This window comes from Symphalangus syndactylus, chromosome 17 (genome assembly GCF_028878055.3).
Source record: "Symphalangus syndactylus isolate Jambi chromosome 17, NHGRI_mSymSyn1-v2.1_pri, whole genome shotgun sequence".
In the NCBI taxonomy this organism is placed as follows: domain Eukaryota; kingdom Metazoa; phylum Chordata; class Mammalia; order Primates; family Hylobatidae; genus Symphalangus; species Symphalangus syndactylus.
The window spans coordinates 11,523,490-11,543,787 of NC_072439.2; the positions used below are offsets into that span (position 1 = coordinate 11,523,490).

Below are 20,298 nucleotides of genomic sequence, written 5' to 3' on the forward strand. Positions count from 1 at the left end.
AACAGACAGCACAGCTGTGACCAGCCTGCCAGAGAGGAGCCCGCAGCGTGGGGGCAGCCCCGGCCTCAAACTGCAGGGAAGGGAAGAGACCCGCCTCCGAAACCCACCGCGCACTGGCACCCGCCAAGGCTCTGGGGTGCCCAGCTGGGTACAGGCCATGGCGCCTTCTCAGGCCCTGTGCCGGGCCCCGCCCTGCCCTGACCAATGGGCGCTCGACGGGCCTGGGCTGCGTGACACACAGCTCCATGGGTCCTGGAGGCTCCCTCACACGGCTCATGGAATGAGCACAATGACCACGGCGGGGTGGACAGGCGACAGGCTAGAACTCCCCGGGGCAGGCAGGTGTGGAGCTCCCAGCATTCAGAGTGCTGGGCTGAGGCAGGCCTGGGCTGGGCCGACAACCACAGCCTGACGGTGGACACAGGAGAGCCCTTCCTCGGCCAACACGGCCCCACCCAGCCAGCAGTGTGCCTGTGGTGTGCCTGTAGTGTGGCTGTGGTGTGCCTGCGGTGGTGTGGTGGCATGTGCCTGTGGTGTGCCTGTGGTGTGGCTGTGGTGTGGCTGTGGTGTGCCTGCGGTGTGCCTGCGGTGTGGCTGTGGTGTGCCTGTGGTGTGGCTGCGGTGTGCCTGTGGTGTGGTTGTGGTGTGGCTGCGGTGTGCCTGTGGTGTGGTTGTGGTGTGCCTGTGGTGTGGCTGTGGTGTGCCTGCGGTGTGGCTGCGGTGTGCCTGTCGTGTGGCTGCGGTGTGGCTGTGGTGTGGTTGTGGTGTGGCTGCGGTGTGCCTGTGGTGTGGTTGTGGTGTGCCTGCGGTGTGCCTGTGGTGTGCCTGTGGTGTGGCTGCGGTGTGCCTGTGGTGTGGTTGCGGAGTGGCTGCGGTGTGCCTGCGGTGTGGTTGCGGTGTGGCTGCGGTGTGCCTGCGGTGTGGTTGCGGTGTGGCTGCGGTGTGCCTGCGGTGTGGTTGCGGTGTGGCTGCGGTGTGCCTGCGGTGTGGCTGCGGTGTGCCTGCGGTGTGGCTGCGGTGTGCCTGCGGTGTGGCTGTGGTGTGTCTGCGGTGTGGCTGTGGTGTGCCTGTGGTGTGGCTGTGGTGTGCCTGTGGTGTGGCTGTGGTGTGCCTGTGGTGTGGCTGTGGTGTGCCTGCGGTGTGGCGGCCATGTGCCATGTGTCCGGCGGGGGTGAGCTCAGGGCTCTGTCCCACGGGCTTTCCTGCCTATAGGAACATTCACTGGGCTGTACCTGTCCTGCAGAAACAGAGGTCACAGAAGTGGCCATGGCTGAGCAGGGCCAGGGGGATGGGGACATGCTCAGTTGATGGGTCACCCTGCAAAATCCACAGTAAGATTTTTTTTTTTTTTTTTTTTGAGACAGTCTCTCTGCCACCCAAGCTGCAGTGTAGTGGTGCAACCTTGGCTCACCGCAGCCTCTATCTCCCGAATTCAAGCAACTCTCCTGCCTCAGCCTCCCAAGTAGCTGGGATTACAGGCATGCGCCATCACACCCAGCTAATTTTTGTATTTTTAGTAGATAGAGTTTCACTATGTTGGCCAGTCTTGAACTCCTGACCTCAAGTGATCGATCCACTGCACCTGGCCTACTTTAAATAAATTTTTTAATTTTAAAATTTTTTGTAGCTGGGCGCGGTGGCTCACGTCTGTAATCCCAACATTTTGGGAGGCCAAGGCGGGCAGATCACCTGAGGTCGGGAGTTCGAGACCAACCAGACCAACATGGAGAAACCCCATCTCTACTAAAAATACAAAAGTAGCCGGGTGTGGTGGCGTGCGCCTGTAATCCCAGCTACTCAGGAGGCTGAGGCAGGAGAATCGCTTGAACCTGGGAGGCAGAGGTTTCGGTGAGCCGAGATCACACCATTGCACTCCAGCCTGGGCGACAAGAGTGAAACCCTTGTAGAGGTGGGGTCTCACCATGTCGGCCAGGTTGGCTTTGAACTCCTAGACTCAAGCAATCCTCCCACCTCAGCCTCCAAGATAGCTGGGACTATAGCCAGAGCTGCTGTGCCTGGCTTGAAGCACACAGCTGAACTGTCTTCCCGGGGGGCAGCTGGGAACATGTGACTCATATGTTATTTACATGGTTCCAGGACACATTCTAGCAGACCCTCACAACCTCAGTGCCACCAATGTCAGCACAGAAGTCAGAACCACAGGAGCCTCCCGTGGGGACAGGCTGAAGGAGTCTAAAGAAAACACAAGCAAGTGGAGCCCAATATTCCAGCGAAGGAATAAAAACCAAGTTCAAATACTTCCTCCAGAAACTTACAAGTTGACCATCAGAAATTCGACTGGGCACAGCCAGGCACAGTGGCTCACGCCGATCACCTCAGCACCTTGGGAGGCCGAGGCGGGAGGATATTGCTTGAGCTCAGGAGTTTAAGACCAGCCTGGATGACACAGATCCCATCTCTTAAAAAAATACTTAAAACTAAGCTGAGCACGGTGACACGCACCTGTGGTCCTAGCTGTGTGGGAGGCTGAAGTGGGAGAATCACTCGAGCCCAGGGGCTTGAGGCTGCAGTGAGCCAGGACTGTGCCTCTGCACTCTGGCCTTGGCAACAAAGCAAGACCCCAACTCTTAAAAAAAAAAAAAAATAAAGTTCCACCGAATGTAATTCCGTAACATCTCTAAAGGTCTCTAAAGGTCAATAGGTCTGATCCTCTGGAGTTGGCAGGAAACGGCGCCAAAGACCCCTGCGTCCTAATTCCTGGAACCTGTAGATGCTATATCCCCTTAGATGGCAAATGAGGCTCTAGATGGGGTGAAATCTCCCTTGCCCGTCACTGAGGGGGCCATGCACAGGCCGAGATCTCGCAGAACAGTTTCGCAACCATCCCATGCAGCTTCAACACCACACCTTCAGACTCAGAATCCTCAGAACCCGTGCCACAGACAGACCGCACAGGGCGGAGGTACAGATGCGTCCGCTGCGGACTTCACTGCAAAAACACAACAATAAATAATGCAGGAGATGACCTAGAAGCCTAAACGCAGGTCACCTGGGGTTAAGGGGGAGTCGTGCGCCCTGCAGGGACCTCCAAGTCACACTGCTACGGGGAAGAAGAGGGGGAAGGAATGCTGCACACTCTCGCCTTTGAAAAGCAGCTCCACAAACCCAGCGAGATCAAAGATTCCAACAAAGGCGCAGCCGGGCCCACACCAAGCCCGCAGTCCCACGGGGTACAGCAAATGCAATTTGGCCTTCATTCATGCTGCACCCAACGCCGACTACCAAGAGGGACGTGAATGCTGACACACATCCCCGATAGGCTGATAAGGAGCCGTGACACCATGTAGCAAAAGGCAACGGCCCCACGGGAACCTGCCCGTGCCAAGACACCGCTTGGCTCTGACTTGATTCTGACTGAACGTGCAGCTTGTCTGAAGGTCCTGCCTGCCCTTCGGCCCACCTGGAGATCGACTCCCACAGGGTGCTAAGACCTCCGTGCAAAGAAATGGCTGGACACAGCCAAGGGGAGGCAGGCATAAGACCTCCCACTGTGGGCGGCGCGGAGAACAGCAACAGAACTGGAGGCTCCCCCTATGGCTCCCACACACACCCCCTCAAACCCCAGCAGGCATAGGAAAGAAATGGCTGGTTTCGGACGGGCGTGGTGGCTCACACCTGTAATCCCAGCACTTTGAGAGGCCGAGGCGGGCGGATCACCTGAGGTCAGGAGTTCGAGACCAGCCTGACCAAGAAGGAGAAACCCCATCTCTACTAAAAATACAAAACAATTACCCAGCCGTGGTGACCCATGCCTGTAATCCCAGCTACTCGGGAGGCTGAGGCAAGAGAATCGCTCGAACCTGGGAGGCGGAGGTTGCAGTGAGCCGAGACTGAGCCATTGCACTCTATCCTGGGCAATAAGAGCAAAACTCCATCTCAAAAAAACAAAAAAAGAAAAAGAAAAAGGAAAAAAGAAATGGCTGGTTTCCCAAGCTGCTCCCCTGAGACATACCCGCCAGCAGAACAAGCGCCTCCCCAAGCAAGTCCCCATCCTAATCCCTGGGACCTGTGGCCAGGCCACCTCACTCAGCCAGAGACTGCAGGTGCGACTTGAATGAAGGACCCTGAGGGTGGGTGAACATCCTGTGTTATCACAGGGTCCTTTAAAGAGGGAGGCAGGAGGGTGACAGTCAGAGAGACTGAAGAGGCTGTGCTGTGGGTTTGAAGGGGAGGAAGGGCCCTGAGCCGAGGGATGCAGGGTCCTCCAGATGCTGGGAAAGGCTGGCACTGACTCTCCCCTGGAGCCTCCGGGAGGCCCAGCCCTGCCCACAGCTTGACCTGAGCCCAGCAAGGCTGACTTTGGACTTCCCAGCCCAGCGCTGAGAGTGTGCTGCTTTAAGGCCCACGGGGAACGAATGCAGCTCACTCGGTGATGAAAGCGCAGTGGAAAACAGCTGCCTGTTGCCTATGCCTGTGAAGGCGGAAGGCCCTCCTGTTCCCGGGAACCCTGCAGGGACAGCTGGAGGCCGGGAACTGGAGGCTGCAGAGGAGGTGGGAGGAGGGCTAGTCACGGGCAGCTGCCGCCTTTCCCTTGAAATCACATCAGTGTTGTACCCATCTTTAAAATTACATTTAGGGGCCGGGCGCAGTGGCTCATGCCTGTCATCCCAGCACTTTGGGAGACCAAGGCGGGTGGATCACCAGGTCAGGAGTTCGAGACCATCCTGGCCAACATGGTGAAACCCCACCTCTACTAAAAATACAAAATTAGCCAGGCATGGGGCGTGCACCTGTAATCCCAGCTACTCAGGAGGCTGAGGCAAGAGAATCGCTTGAACCCAGGAGGCAGAGGTTGCAGTGAGCCAGGATCACACCACTGCACTCCAGCCTGGCGACAGAGCAAGACTCTGTCTCTAACAAACAAAAAAATTACATTTAGTGCCAGGCTCAGTGGCTCATGCCTGTAATCCCATCACTTTGGAAGGCCAAGATGAGCAGATTGCTTGAGTTCAAGACCAGCCTAGGCAACATGGCAAGACCCCATCTCTACAAAAAATATAAAAAATGAGCTGGGTGTGGTGGTTGGGTGCCTGTGGTCCCAGCTACTTGGGAGGCTAAGGTGGGAGGATCTCTTGAGCCTAGGAGGTCAAGGCTTCAGTGAGCTGTGAACACACCACCACATTCCAGCCTGGGCAACAGAGCAAGATCCTGTCTCTAAAACAAATAAAATTAAGTAGCATTTAAACAGGAAGAAGGATCCCTGTGTCTGTTTTGGACCACCCGGAACTCCGCAGGACTGTGTGCAGGGCCACGAGGTACGGGCAGGCAGAGGAACATCACACAGAAGCCACAGGCTCTTCTTTGCCTGTGCCAGGCCACAGCCAAGGCCTTTCCAGGAAACGTCACCCCACGTGTCCAGCAGGCACAGAGGGGCCCATTCTGGCACCATCTCACAGCCACGGACCCTGGGAGTCAGCGAGGGCACCCAACTAGGATCAGCAACTGTGGCTGCCGGTTCCTCTGCACGGGGAGGGACGGCTCCCAGGCCAGGAGGATGCTCCTGGCAGGGAAACGGCCGGCTGGGGCTGGGTGTCAGCCCCCACCCAGGGGGAGGGCTGCGGAGGCCAGCAGCAAGCTCAAGGGCACCCTCCCGGCCCACTTCACTGGGGGAGGCTCCGGCTCCTCCCTGACCCAGCCAGCTGCAGAGCATGCCACCCTGCCACCCGCAGAGCATGCCACCCTGCCACCCGCAGAGCATGCCACCCTGCCACCCGCAGAGCATGCCACCCTGCCACCCACAGAGCATGCCACCCTGCCACCCGACTGGTGAACAGGGCAACTAGTGCCAGCCCTCCCCAAGCCCCGGAAGTCCCGGCTGCCCAGTGACGTGGAGGGGCCAGGCCAAGGCCACTGTGGAGTGAGCTGCAGAGATTCATGGAGGGGAGGTGACAGAGCACAATTACTGAGGAGGAGCAAGGCCATGTCAGGGAGACATTGGTCTCCCCTCTCAAGGCTCCAGCTAACGGGGGTGCAGAGAGGAAGAGGAGCCCGCCTAACGGGAAGGCTCTCCTCCCCAGGCAGGAGTGGGCAGCAGTGAGACTGGGCCCCAGGAGGGCAGGCGGGGGTGGAGGGGACTGAGGCATCTCTAAGCAGCTAAGGATAAGGGACTCCACTCAGGGGCTTCCACCTCCTTTCCCTGGACCCCAGGGCTCTAAGACATAGCCTGCAAGATCAACCCAGCCCAGGGGAGCCAAGAGTCATGGGCAATACACACACCAGCCAGCAGATACCCTCAAGCCCTTCCCAAAGGAAGGAAATTCAGACCTCCAGACACTGTGGACTCCGAGAGGAGAGACCATTTCCCCAAAAGGTGCTTTTGGAAGGTCTTGGAAGGAATAGTACCTGCCTCCCAGGAATGGAGCCAGGTCCCCGAGCAGAGGGCAGGACCGGGGGACAGGTGATAAGGGTCCAGTCTGGGGGACGTGGGCTTGTCTTTCTAACTAGAAGCCTGTGTGAGTACTTGTTTTGTTGTTTTGTGGAGGCAGGCATTGCCCAGGCTGGAGTGCAGTGGTGCCATGATAGCTCACTGAAGCTTTGCCTCCCCGGCTCAAGCAATCCTTCCGCCTCAGCCTCGCAAGTAGCTGGGACCACCTGCGTGCACCACCACATCCAGCAAATTCTTTTCTTTTTTTGGTAGAGACAGAGGTCTCGCTGTAATTGCCCAGGCTGGTCTCAAACTTCTAAGCTCAAGCGGTCCTCTCGCCTCGGCCTCCCAAAGCACTGCTTGTCTTTTAAGGGCTGTGAAACCTGCCCCAGCCTTCAGCCAACAGATGGGAAAGAGCAGGGGCACCTGGAGGCCGGAGGGCACACTCTGCAGAGGGGGTTTCAGCATTTTCACTCCTGGGTGGACGCTGCTACCACCTCCACAAAGGCTGCACCAAAAAGAAAGCAGGCACGCTAGGCGGGTCCGAGAAGACTGACGTCAGGATCTGCACCAAGGTCTCTCCTCCCTCTGGTCACTGGGCTCCCCGACCCTGCAGCCTGTGACCCGCTGGTGCTGGAAGGCAGCGTCCTGGCCTGGGCGCTCCAGACAGCTCTGGAAGTTTCACACAAGAAGCTGCCTGGGGCTCGGCCATGGCTGCCTGCAGCTCAGAACAGGGGGCACGGCGTGCTGAGCCCCTGAAAGGACACCTGAAGCTGGTACGCACCACTGCCTCCCTGGGCCGCCCTGTCCCACTATGCCTCAGAGGGCTGGGTCTGGGTACCTGTCAGGACTAGAAAGGCCCCAGGGTGGCATCTGCATGCTGCTGGGTGCCCTGGGAGCTCACCCAGGGGGTCACATCTAAAGGCCGAGTCTGGGCCAGGCACGGTGGCTCACACCTGTAATCCTAGCACTTTGGGAGGCGGAGGCAGGAGGATCACCGAGGTCAGGAGTTTGAAACCAGCCTGGCCAACATGGTGAAACTCCATCTCTACTAAAAAATACAAAAAAAATGTAGCCAGGCCTGGTGGCAGGCGCCTGTAATCCCAGCTATTCGGGAAGCTGAGGCAGGAGAATCACCTGAACCTGGGAAGTGGAGGTTGCAGTGAGCCGAGATCGCACCACTGCACTCCAACCTGGGCGACAGAGCTATACAATCCACCCACACAGCTGTCCTGTCCCCAGCATTGGGGAGAACCTGGCATGAGTTCCAACCCCACACGGAGACTGGAGGGCAGCGAAAATGACAAGACCATGGAGCATGAAGACCCCAACCTGAACTTCCAGAACGTTCTCTCGTGAGACCCGTCCAAGCTCCTGTCTTCTCTCAGTCAGCCCATTTCAAAGATGAGGACACCCAGTGCCAGCAAGAGCCGGCAGCTCCCAGCCCTGCAAGGAGCCCCAGGCCCCTCCCACCCAGACAGGGAGACTCGTGGCTCTAAAGAACCCGGCAGGCTGGCTGGACGCAATGGCTCATGCCTGTAATCCCAGTATTTTAGGAGGCCGAGACGGGTGGATCACCTGAGGTGAGGAGTTCGAGACCAGCCTGAACAGTAAGGGGAAACCCCGTCTCTACTAAGAAAACACAAATTAGCCGGGCATGGTGACAGGCGCCTGTAGTCCCAGCTACTTGGGAGGCTGAGACAGGAGAATCACTTGAACCCGGGAGGCGGAGACTGCAGTGATCCAAGATTATGCCATTGCACTCCAGCCTGGGCGACAGAGCAAGACTCTGTCTCAAAAAAAAAAAAAAAAAAAGAACCCGGCAGGCCCAGCCCCCTGCTCCGGAGACCGTTCAGTGGGCCCACAGGGCTCTCACCGCAACCAGGCATCAGCAGGACCGGCCCCTCCAGCTGAGGCGGTGGGACCCACATGCTGGCCCAGAACAGGCCAGGCAGAGACCCCAGAGGGAAACAGTCCCTCCCGCCTGGGGCTTAGCCAGACAAAAAAGATAAGCCGGACACTGCAGCATGACAGATAAACAAGACTACCCCCAATCTAGCCCCCAGGGGAGCCATCTGGGCGGCCTGAGGCTTTGAAGGTGGAGACAGGAGAGGACATTCCCAAAACAGCCACAGCGGCAGAGGACGCACGGGGCTGACCCTCGTGAAGCCCAAGGCAGGGGCTGGTTGCGTCCACAGGAGCGCCCACCCCGTAACAGACCCTCTGGGAAGAGCACCCCTGAAGTCCACCTCCTGTGGACGGCAGAGTAACCATAAGGTCCCCACAAATGGCCATACGTCCATTCTGGGGGTCCCTGCTCCTGGGGCCTCCCCTCCAGCCCCATTCCTGGACATGCGGGCGCCCGGGGCCCTCTACGCACAGCCCACTGGACAGATAGGAACCCGCTGCTCAGAGGCAAAGGGACCAGCACTCTGCACCCAGAGGAGGTCCCACAGCTCCTGGACCACACAGGGCAGAAACAGGGTCACCTGGAGAGGGCTTCGAGGAGAAGTCCAGCCAATGCTAGGGGCCTGGACCTCCACCACCCAGCAGCTTCCAAGACCCTCTCTGAAATCCAAGGTGGCCCAGCTCTGCCCCACCCCCCACACCAGACTCCGCCCAGGTCTTAGAGCTTGCTGTGGAGGCTGGGCTGTGCCTGCAGCAGCAGCGCCTGGGGTCCACCCCACCACCCCCAGGGTCCTCCTCCACCCCCAGGGCTGAGATCCGAGCCTCCCCTCTGCTCCAAGACACGGCCCTCCCCACCTCGACAGTGCAGTGTGCAGTGCCAGGACTGCCCAGCAGGTGGAGCCACAAGGCAGGGTGCAGGGGAGAAAAAGAAAAAGGTCCCGGCCTGACCTGGGACCACCAGCTCTGCTCTCTGGGGCGTCCTGGGCATTTACTCACCTCATGGGGCGGCCGTCCCCACACGCCATGACTGGACGTGCTGCTGTCCCAAGGCTTACAGCTCGAGGCTAGGGCACAGGGATGGTAACCAGGACAGAGGTCGCTGCCTTTCCAAAACAATATAGAAACAGGCTGGGCGCAATAGCTCACACCTGTAATCCCAGCACTTTGGGAGGCGGAGCCCGAGGCCGAGGCAGGTGGATGAACTGAGGTGAGGAGTTTGAGACCAGCCTGGCCAACATGGGGAAACCCGTCCCTACTAAAACTACAAAAAATTAGCCGGGTGTGGGGATGCCTGTAATCCCAGCTACTCAGGAGGCTGAGGCAGGAGAATTGCTTGAACCCGGAAGGCGGAGTCTGCAGTGAGCTGAGATGGCGCCACCGCACTCCAGCCTGGGCAACAAGAACGAAACTCCATCTCAAAAAAAAAAAAAAAAAACCCCAGCTGGGCGCTGTGGCTCACACCTGTAATCCCAGCACTTTGGGAGGTCGAGGCAGGCAGATCACCTGAGGTCGAGAGTTCGAGACCAGCCTGAGCAACATGCAGAAACCCTGTCTCTACTTAAAAAAATACAAAATTAGCCAGGTGTGGTGGCGCATGCCTGTAATCCCAGGTAATCCCATGCCTGGGCACAGTAGCTCACGCCTGTAATCCCAGCTACTCGGGAGGCTGGGGCAGGGGAATCATTTGAACCCGGGAGGCGGAGGTTGCGGTGAGCCGAGATCGTGACATTGCTCTCCAGCCTGGGTGACAGGGCGAGACTCCTTTTCAAAAAAAAAAAAAAAAAAAAACTGAAACAGAAGGGTACAAACGGCAAAGGACAAGAACCGGCGGGGAGGGTCCAGCGGGGCCTTCTCCCCCTGTGCCTCTCCATCCCTGCCAAGAGCGCACCTTGGCTGTGAGCCACTTTCATGGTCCACACAGAGCAAGTTAAGAGTCCAGCTCTCAGCCGGGCATGGTAGCTCACGCCCTGTAACGCCAGCACTTGGGAGGCCAAGGCAGGTGAATCTCGAGCCCAGGAGTTCGAGACCAGCCTGGGCAACATGGTGAAACCCTGTGTCTACTAAAAATACAAAAATTAGCAGCTGGGCACAGTGGCTCACGCCTGTAATCCCAGCACTTTGGAAAGCCGAGGCGGGCGGACTGCCTGAGCTCAGGAGTTCGAGACCAGCCTGGGCAACACGGTGAAACTCTTTTCTCTACTAAAATACAAAAAATTAGCCAGGCATGGCGGCGTGCTCCTGTAACCCCAGCTACTCGGGAGGCTGAGGCAAGAACATCACTTGAACCCAGCAGTGGAGGTTGCAGTGAGCCGAGATCACGCCACTGCACTCCAGCCAGGGCGACAGAGTGAGACTCTGTCTCAAAAAACAAACAAAAAAAGAGTCCAGCTCGCAGCTCCTCCTCATCCCAGGGCCTTTTCTGTCCCCAAAGCACATTTCCTAGTGGGTGTTTCCGGGGCTCCTGTGCTCCCTGTCGGGCACAGAGGACTAAAAGCATCCAGGAGCCCTGCAGCCTCTTCCAGGGGCTCACAGAGAAGTTGGAATGGGCACCTCCGCGGGGCGCTGCCCCTCAGCCAGGGGTTCACAGGCTGTTCCGAGGATGGGTGCTTCGGCGCCTAAGAAGGAACCCACACACCAGGGTGACGCAAGCACGAGCTGTTTTTGTTACTTGGTGACCTGTGTGCAAGTGCTGGGGGGACGGGGTGCTGGTTGGCAAGGTGGGCCAACCCCAGCCCCATCATTCATTCCTCCAGCATATGTTCTCTGAAGACCTGCCCAGGACCTCAGAGAGGGCATGCAGCCTGCAGAGCGCAAAGGGCAGGGCCCTCCCTCCCTGTCTCGTCCACTCCCCCAAAGTCCACTTCCTCCAGGCAGCCCTCCAAAGTCCTCCCTGCAGAAGCAGCAGTGCCTGGCATGGTGCCTGGGATACAGAGGTGGAAGGCATGGTGGAGCCCTCACCTCACTCCACCTCCTCGGCTGGGGTGCACGGGGCGGTGGCCAACTCCGGCCTGCCCAGGCCCACTTCCATGGCTTCCAGATCCTGTCTCCCTAGGGCCTGCTCCTGAGGCAGTGTTGGCTCCCTTTTGGTCTCTGAGGGCCTCTGAGCCACTGTGAGAGGAGGAGGGAGTCCTCAGAAAAAAGGACTGTGACTCGTGACCGTTAACAGGGTGGGGATGGACCTGTCGCCAAGACAAATGGACAGGCTGGGAAGCCACAGGGCGGGGATACACCTGGAGTGCACGCCAGGCCCATACCCCCAAGCACACGCTCTCTGCCACCTTCCTGGCCCTGCCCCCTGCCCCCTGCCAGTCCTCTGAGCACCCCAGCCTTGATGGAGCTGGCCCAGGGCAGGTGTCTGCAGAGATCTGAGGAAGGAAGGAAGGAAGGAAAGTGGGAAGGGGAAGGGAACACTGAGCCAGAGGCGCGGGCCCCTCCACACCTGCAGCACATCGACTCTCCAGACACGAGTTTCTGTGCGAACAGGAAGAGACTCCAGAAAGCTGAGAATCACAGACTGCCCAACCACAGGAGCACTCCCAGCCTGGGCACAGATGAGAGCATTATCAATAGTGAGCCCCCGTCGGCTGCAAGCTCCCAAGCAGCCCCAAGCCCAGAGCGTGCGAACATCCCAGGTTTTCAGCGGGCTGTCTCCATCCCCAGAGCCCACAGCCTTAACCCCACTTCCAGCCACAGGCAAACTCCTATTCATCCTCCAAAACCCAGCCCAGTAATCCTGTGCTTGGAAACACTCGCCCCACCCCCCCCCCGGAACTCTGAGTGACACCCGGGCCCACCCCACGTCACCCCTCCACTCCCCGCAACTCCAAGTGACAGCTGCCCTCCTTCCTGGACCCGGGCCCACCCGTCACCCCCTCCGCTTCTGCTTCCCGAGTCCCCTCAGCCTGGCCCCACAGACACTGAGTCCAGATGGACCTAGAAAGGGCCTTGGAGAGCACCAGGACCAGCTGCTGGCTTTACAGAGAACACTGAAGTCCTGTGGTGTGTGTGTCCAGGCTCAGCCCACAGCTCGTCCCGAGTCCTCCCCCAACCACTCCTTTCCTGAGGCCGGAAGCAGGGGCAGGTCCCAGAACCCCAGGCTCCAGGCATGCAGCCTGTCATGGGACGGGAGGCGCTCCGTCCTGGCAGCCGTTCCCAAAAACCTCTTGGAGCCTAAGGAAGGGACCGCCCCGAAACAGCCAGTGCACATGCGGCTCCTCCAAGGGTCCCAGAGGACTCGGCTGTTAGAGGAGGAAGAGGAATGGTGACGCGAGAGGCCCCCGTGAGGCTCAGGGACCCCCAGGACTGCCCTGACAGGCTCCTGGCTCCCTGGGACCCGGGCGTCTCCTTCTACCCTGTTTATTTCCTTTTCAGGTTTGTGCTTTTTGTTCTGCAACAGATCACACCAACAGAATCTACCCACCGCGTGCACAGCGTAAGGAACAAGCCACGGCCCTGCGCAGCCAGCGCTCCCCGGAAACCTGCCTGCTCCTCTCTAGGGACTGCTTTGCAGAAGGGATTCTGAGGGTGGGGAGGAGGGCAGAGGAGGACAGCGTTTCCTAGTCAAAGTGAGGCCTGCTACGGCACAGCCCGCACGACGCTTCCCGTCACACTCAGAGGCCACAACCCCATTGTGCAGAAGAGCTCACGGAGGCCGAGGGAGGTTCGGGAGGCAGCAGGCTCAAGGGGGTACCGCCCACCAGGAGGCGGCCGGGGCCTTCCTAGCGGGCTCTGCCCCACAGAAAGCCAGGCAAGATGCCTTCATTCCGGGCTGTGGTCTCCGGAGGGACAGGGGCCGGCCACTGGCACCTGAGCCTCAAGTCTGCAGTCCCTGGAGGAGACGGTAAAGCTGCAGAGGGCTCTGGGGGGAAAGCAGGGGGCGGCTCAGGCACCGCAAGAGTCCCCAGAACCCCTCCCAGCAGGCACGTTTGTCCCTGCTGACCCCAGCCCCAGCGAGCTCCACCTCTCCCATCTCAGGCTCTGGGGGCAGGGACAGTGCTTCTCAGGGCTTCTGCTTCTCCCTACAGGCAGACCGCCAGCTCAGCCATCCCTCTCGAAAACACAAAAACAGGTCCAGCACAGTGGCTCACGCCTGTAATCCCAGCACTTTGGGAGGCTGAGGCCGGTGGATCACCTGAGGCCAGGAGTTCGAGACCAGCCTGGCCAACATGGTGAAACCCAGTCTCTACTAAAAATACAAAAATTAGCCAGGTGTGGTAGCAGACACCTGTAATCCCAGCTACTTGGGATGCTGAGGCAGGAGAATCACTTGAATCCAGGAGGCGGAGGTTACAGGGAGCTAAGGTGGAGCCACTGCACTCCAACAGCCTAGACGACAGAGCCAGATTCTGTTGCAAAAAAGAAAAAAAAGAAAGAAAGAAAACACAAAAACAGGCCGGGCCACCAGACCAGCATCCTCATCCTCGGGACTACTGCCCCAAGCTAGATAGATCTCTGTCTGTGGGGCTGTCCCGGGCACTGAAGGGTGCTGAGCAGCATCCCTGGCCTCTGCCCTCTCTGTGTCTGCACCCCCAAACTGGCAACCAAAACATCTCCAGACATCTCCTAACATTCCCAGGGTTCAGAACTGCCCTGTCGGGATCAGTCACTGCTCTACTGAAGACCTAAGCAAAGAATCCTAAAACATGAATACCAAAACCAGCCTCGACTGGCACGGCCCACGCCTGGAGGCAGCTCCGGAAGTCAGGTGAGGACCTCAGAACCTTGGGAAAAGCCCCCCCAAAGAAATAGAATCCAACCTCATCTGTGAGGCAGGGTCCCAGCCATGGCTCAAGCACAGCAAGCCCGGGGCCCCTGGTGTGGGGTCTGGAGGGGGCCCGGCAAGCGGCCTGGTGCCGGACTCGGCAGAGGAAGCCACACTTCTCCTGTGGCTCTTCCGTACTCTCCCAAGTTTCTAAAACAAACATTTCCCCACGCCAGAAAACAGTACCTTCAAAAGTAAAGTGCCCAGAGAATGTGGCAACACGGACAGGCCCCCAGGCCCTGGGAACCCGGCGCTTTTCCCCTCGCCATCCACCTGGGGGAGAGCTGCCAGCGCAATCCTGCCGGCATCTGCAAGAAGGCGGCTGCTCTGGAAACCCCAGGCCCCTTTCCTCTAACCCCCCCACACAGGAACATCAACAGCCACGGGGCAGCAGAGCCACCCACTCTGTGGTAGGAGTGTGGGCTGGGGGCTCCTCCTCCTCGAGGCCAGGGCAAAGCTTCAGCCCCTAGCCAGGAGGGTCCCAGCTCCCCAGGGCCCAGAGCCACAGCTGGACTCGCAGGCTCCCCGGCGAGGGCTGAAAAAGAAATGGCCTCAGCACCACCGCTGGTTGTCACCATTGGGGTCGGGGAAGCCCAGAGATGCTGCTCAACGTCCTACAATGCGAAGGACGGCCCACCAGACAAATCTGGCCCCCAATGTCCCTAGCACCGACCGTCCCTCCAGCAAGCTCCACAGCTGCCACTCCAGGCCAGGCAGGCGGCCCCGCTGGCCCTACTGCCCACCTGCCACCCACTGGTAAAATCACCCCCAGGGCCTCATACGCCCTGGTCAGGCCTGGGGAAGCAAAAGACAATATCGCTGGCTGCGGGGCTTCCCCCCTAGAGTCCATTCCTTCCTGGACGCGGCTCACTGCGGATGAAAAGTCGGACCGAGGAGAGCACACACTGTCAGGCCTCTGAAGGTGGCACAGGTGGTCAGACGGCGCCTTCACTGCCCGACGGAAAGCCGGCTGTCTCCCATCCACCAGAAGGAGGCAGCACAGGACGCAGCCAGCGAGAGCTCCCAACCCTCCTGCGAGGCCAGAGATGAAGGCAAGCCGCCCTCTGCAGCGAGGCGCCATTCTTGGCCTCCTCCTCCCTTCTCGCCTGACTCGGGGCCTCAGAGTTTCCCAGGAGAGCCGGCAAGCCCTGACACATCAGTAGGGTCCTGGGGCTCACCTGCCTAGCAGGGGGAGGAGAGGCTGTCACCATCACCAGAGAGCCAGGCCTGCTTCAGGCCCATCCTTGGAAGGTTTCAAGTTCCCTTCTGTGCCCAGCCCACAGAGGCTGGCAGCAGAAACGGCAGAGGAGGCAGGCAGGGCCCCGGCCCACCCACATCCAACCCAGCACCCCCAGTCATCAGCCACGCGTACACAGGTGAGCAGCTTCCCGGCGCTGGCCCTCAGTTCCCTCATCTGTAAACTGGGAAGAGCCACTGCTACTGCTGTTCGGGGGTCACAGGCAGAGTCCGCCCAGTACTGCTGTGGTAGTGGCCAAGTCCAGAGGTAGGGAGCCCAGAGCCCATGCGGGGGGCCGCATCTGAAGAGCCAGAAGGAGAAGGGCCCCTGCCTAACCCGACTCTGCTGGAAGGCTCAGGAGATACTGGGTACACGGTGGGTGGGTTCAGGAGATACTGGGTACACGGTGGCTGGACTTCAGGGCTCCCCATGTACTTGGGGCTGCTCCCTGAGCACCTACCCCAGGACCCCTGCCCTCTACAGATGCAGTTCTGGAGAGTCGCCTGGAGCCCCAGCTGAGACGCCGCCAACGGCCCCACCCAGAACCACTGGCACCAGGCTGCCAGATCCTGAACCCGACTGCGGGATCCCCGAGGGCAGGAGCTGTGCGCCCCACACACACGTCTGCTGCTCACCTTGCAGTATAGGATGGCCCCTTCCCCACGCCTGGGACTGTCCTGCTGAGGCTTGAGTCAGCCTGTGGCGCAGCACCAGCATCCCCTCAACGTGGTGCCCTCAGCCTCTGCCTCCCTCGGGAGAAGCATCATCTGGGAGCGCGTTCCTGCCGGAGCCGTGAAGCCCTGAGCTGGGGCCCACTACACCTCTGGAGAGCCCTGGACTTTCCTGCAATCCTCCCCGGAAGGGTTCCCTCTCCTGGAAGACAGCGTCCTGCCTCTCAGTAGGACACAGATGCCCTGAGATGCCGCAGGGAGTGTGGGGCATTGGGCAGGGGCCTGGGCTCTGAGGTCAGATGGGAGGAAGGTGGGATCTAGCCCTGCCTGCTCCACACAGACAACCGAGGCCCCTCACCTACCACCAGGCTGCAGCCAAGGCCCAGGCAGCAGAGAGCGGCCACTCGGGGGAGAGTAATGCTCATTCCCAACTCACAAGGCTGGGATAGCACATGCCCCTCTAGGCCAGGGCTGCACGTCCCTGCGTCCCGGGGCTACATGATGACCACTGTAAGGGCTGCAGGACCATCCCTCCAAGCCACCCTGGGCAGGTCCAGCCGGCTCTGAAATGGCTGAGCAGCCCAGCACGGTGCTTCCCGCCTGTCATCCCAGCACTTCGCGAGGCTGAGGAGAGAGAATCGCTCGAGTCCAGGAGCTCAAGACCAGCATGGGCAACAAAGTGAGACCCCGTCTCGGCAAAAAGTTTAAACATTAGCAAGGTGTGATGTCACATGCCTGTGGTCTCAGCTACTCAGGAGGCTGAACCAGGTGGATCCCTTGAGCCCAGGAGGTCGAGGCTGCAGTGAGCTGTGATCCCACCACTGCACTCCAGCCTGGGTGACAAAGTAAGACCCTGTCTCAAAAATTAATTAATTAAATAAAATGGCTGAGCAAGTCCAGGGGTAAGAGCCCAGAAGGAAACCTGAGTCCTTCAGCCATGCTGCTCGAGGTCGCCAATGACCCACTGAGCCTGTGACCCAGGGCCCAGGAGCACCAGCCATCTTCCTGTTCCCGTCGCAGCTCCGCCAAGCCTCCCAACCCTGCCTGCCTTGGTGCCCTCATCAGATACCCTCTCCTTCTCCCAGAGGCCCTGGAGGCTCCAGACCTGCCCTGGCCAGGTGGTAGTATGGACAAAACACGTTCCTTGATAAGCCTCCGTTTCCCCACCGGCAGCAAATGGCTCACAGGGTCACCATGCAGCGCGTGTCCAGCACACAGCATGGCCCCACAGGTGCTCCAGGGCTAGCTGAGGGCTTTTCACCTGAACCTCTGTCCACTCTCAATCCTGGGAGGCCAGCGTTCCTGTCTATCTCCTCTCTGGAGGCTGCTGCCCTGTTCACCCTGAAATCCCCTTGAGAGAACATGGCAAACGCTAGATCACACCAGCCTCTTCAAACCCCATAGAAAACTGGGCGTGTGTAAATCTGGAGGGGTGGACATGGGACGTGCATTCCCCCGTCCTCAGAGGGCAGCCTGATGAGCATGTCACAGAGGAGGACACAGAGGGTCAGAGAAAGCTCACGGCAAGGAAGATGGATCCTGCCTTCTGCGGGGGAGGCAGTCTTCTACCAGACAGTTAACAAGAAGCCCTACCACCCCACCAGAGATGGGAAAAGGAGTTCATTCTCACCAGCAAAAGGGAAATGCAGACATACCATGGTAAGAGGCAGGCAGCTGCATTTTTCCCATAGGAACGCGGGGCAGACAGAAGACTACGTCACCAAAGGGACCCTCAAAAATGAGCCTTTGGGCAACAAATGGGCCATTTGGGATGCAGACAGATATCAAAAGCCTGACTTGCGCCGGGTGCAGTGGCTCACACCTGTAACCCCAGCACTTTGGGTGGCCGAAGCAGGAGGACTGCTCGAGGCCAAGAGTTTGAGACAAGCCTGGACAACATAGCAAGACCCTATCTCCACAAAAAAATACAAGTTAGCCAGGCGTGGTGGCACACGCCGCCCATAGTCCCAGCTACTCAGGAGGTTCAGGCAGGAGGATCCCTTGAGCCCAGGAGGTCGAGGCCTCAAAGAGCTGCGATCGCACCACTGCACTCCACCCTGGACTACAGAGTGAGACCCTGTCTCTAAAAATACGGTGAAAATGAGCATCGTGAGTCGGGTGTCACAGCCTTCGAGAAGCCTCTCCCACGCACTGCCTTCTTCACCAACTCCCAGCCCCCGCCAAAGCCGGCTGCGTGCTCCCAGGACATCACGACCTATGCTAAGGGATCTGTAGGCACAGCTGTCGGCAGGTCCCTGAGAGCACAGCCAGCATCGTAAGCAGCCCTGAATTCCCCGCCTCAAGCATAGCAAAGCCGCTGGGCGGTGGGGAGCTGACAAATGATTGCTTGCATCTGTCCACCTGCAAACAACCGCCCACAGGTGCAGGTGTCCTAAGCACACTTATCAGGGAAATCAGAAAAAAATGCTACCTTTTCTGGCAAAACAGGAAAATAAGCCTATTCTTAAAGCCTAGAGAAGATGTTTCTCTTTTGCAGGAAAAGGTTCTGAGCTGAGACTGTTTCATGGTTAAAGTAAAAACAATGCTTGAAACTCACGCCCAATGAGGAAATCTGGGACGAAAGAAGTCAGGGGCTGGGGGAAGCAGAGAGCCACTATCAAAGGACACAGGTAACGGGGGAGTCTGAATGACATCACACTCGATAACGCTCCCTCCATGACTTTCCTTGCGATGTCCCTCTTTTTCTCCAATCCAAATCCCACATCTCCTCCAAGAAACACTGCCATGACGATGAAAACCACCATGACGCTTGAGGTGGAGTCCACCAACGTCCTCTATCCGACCAAAAGCATGGAATTCCTCAGAGCCCACTCGAGTAAGCTTTGACTTCCTCCCTGCCAGTCATGCTGGACACAGGGCTCGACAAACACAGGAGACGATCCTCCGACCATCCTGACTCAACGACTGGAGACTGAGGTGGCCGCTGCCAGAGGCGCGGCAGGAGGAAACGTCATGGAAATAAACAAGGGCGGCCACAAGCATATGGGGTCGAGGAAGCGGCGGGCGCGAATCAGAGGCAGGAGTCCAGGGCCTGCCTAGCGCCGGCCGCGCCCGTCTCCCGAGCCCCCTCGTGTCAGGCCCGGTGCCCGGTACTCAACATGCGCTCGCACTTCGCCCTCTAGACAGCCCTGGCAGGACGCGTCCTCCTAGTTGACATTTCACACTCGTGAAGACAAAGGCTTAGGAACATCTAGTGCTTTGCACCGGGTCCCAGGGTGGATGGTCCCGGTCCCGACTGGGGAAACCGTCGCCCGCGAACGTGTGGGGAGGGGGCTGGGCCGAGAACGGGGACCCCGAGCGGGACCAGAGGTGGGGTCCAGACCCGGGCAGGGGAGCCGAGCCCAAGGCAAGCAGGCGGGCGGCATTACCTGCTGCGGGGGGCGCCTCTCCGCCGTCACCGGGTGCGCCGGGGACCCGGGCCCCGCGGTGCCGGAAGTGGCAGTAGGGCCGCCGGCAGGGCCCCCCGGGCGCCTCAGACCAATAGGGGCAGTCAATGGCCCGGAAGAAGCCAGTGGAGCGTAGCATGGTCCGTCCCGCGGCGGGGCCCCGGCCCGGAGCCGCCCGGGCCCCAGGGCCCCCTCACTGGCGCCGCGGTCGCCGCCGCCCGCGCCTCACGGACCCCGCCGCCGCCATCTTGCTCCGAGGCCCCCGGAGGCCCTCGGGACGCCGCCGCAAGGGACCCCGGGAGGGGCTGCCCGCAGCGCGCCTGCTCAGAAACGCCTGCTCCTGCGCGACCGAGGCTGTTGGCAGACCCCTGGGCCGGGACAGACGGCCGCGGGAGGAAGTAAGGAGGGCGGGGGCTGCCCTGCCTGCGGTCTCCGGGAGCCTCGCCAGCGCCGCCGCCTGACCTTCGGCGGCTGTAGCGGCGCCATCTTGAGCCCCAGGCCCCTGCGGCGCCAGGGCTGTCCACGGCGCGCCTGACCAAAAAAGCCCCGCGGGGCCCGCTATTACTTATTTGCATATCATTTCCATCGTTAGCATGTCACCTTAAAGCGCCCTCTGCTGGACGAGGAGAGTTCTGCGGGGAGGTGGCCTTAAACCTGGGCCAGGTGAAACCCACGGGTGAATTACTCCGTTCATACTCTAAAATAATCTCCTCGCCCTGGTATACAGCTGGCTCTCAGGAAACGCCTTAATCTCCCCAACCGAGGTAGTCAGTCTAATGACCAGGTCCACGTTCACTCATTTGTTCAACAAATATTGAGCGCCTACTGTATACGGGGCTAGATGGTGCATTTTAACAGACAAACGAGGAACAAGGCTGGGATGGAGCAACTCTGTAGTCGGGTGGAGTAGGCCCACGTCTTAATGGGAA

At 59.4% G+C, this 20,298-nt stretch overlaps 2 protein-coding genes across 4 annotated transcripts in view; both read right to left on the reverse strand.

Moving 5' to 3' along the window:
- The window catches only part of REXO1 (RNA exonuclease 1 homolog), a 33,456-nt gene extending 13,822 nt beyond the window's left edge, over positions 1 to 19,634 (reverse strand). For 2 of the 3 annotated variants that reach the window (XM_055247250.2, XM_063620614.1), the window contains exon 1: positions 19,352 to 19,629. In XM_055247250.2, the coding sequence (XP_055103225.2) occupies positions 19,352 to 19,508 (157 nt within the window). In that variant the 5' untranslated portion in view covers positions 19,509 to 19,629. Of the gene's footprint in view, positions 1 to 19,351 lie in introns of all 3 variants that reach the window. The other variant, XM_055247251.2, reaches the window with a different exon arrangement.
- Positions 3 to 5,671, reverse strand: LOC134733005 (histidine-rich glycoprotein-like). The gene is made up of 2 exons (XM_063620637.1): positions 1,715 to 5,671; positions 3 to 1,554 (listed from the first exon to the last, which is right to left on the reverse strand). The coding sequence occupies exon 2, from the start codon at positions 1,296 to 1,298 to the stop codon at positions 66 to 68; it is 1,233 nt and encodes a 410-aa protein (XP_063476707.1). The 5' UTR covers positions 1,299 to 1,554; positions 1,715 to 5,671; the 3' UTR covers positions 3 to 65.
- Positions 19,635 to 20,298: the final 664 nt, after the last annotated feature.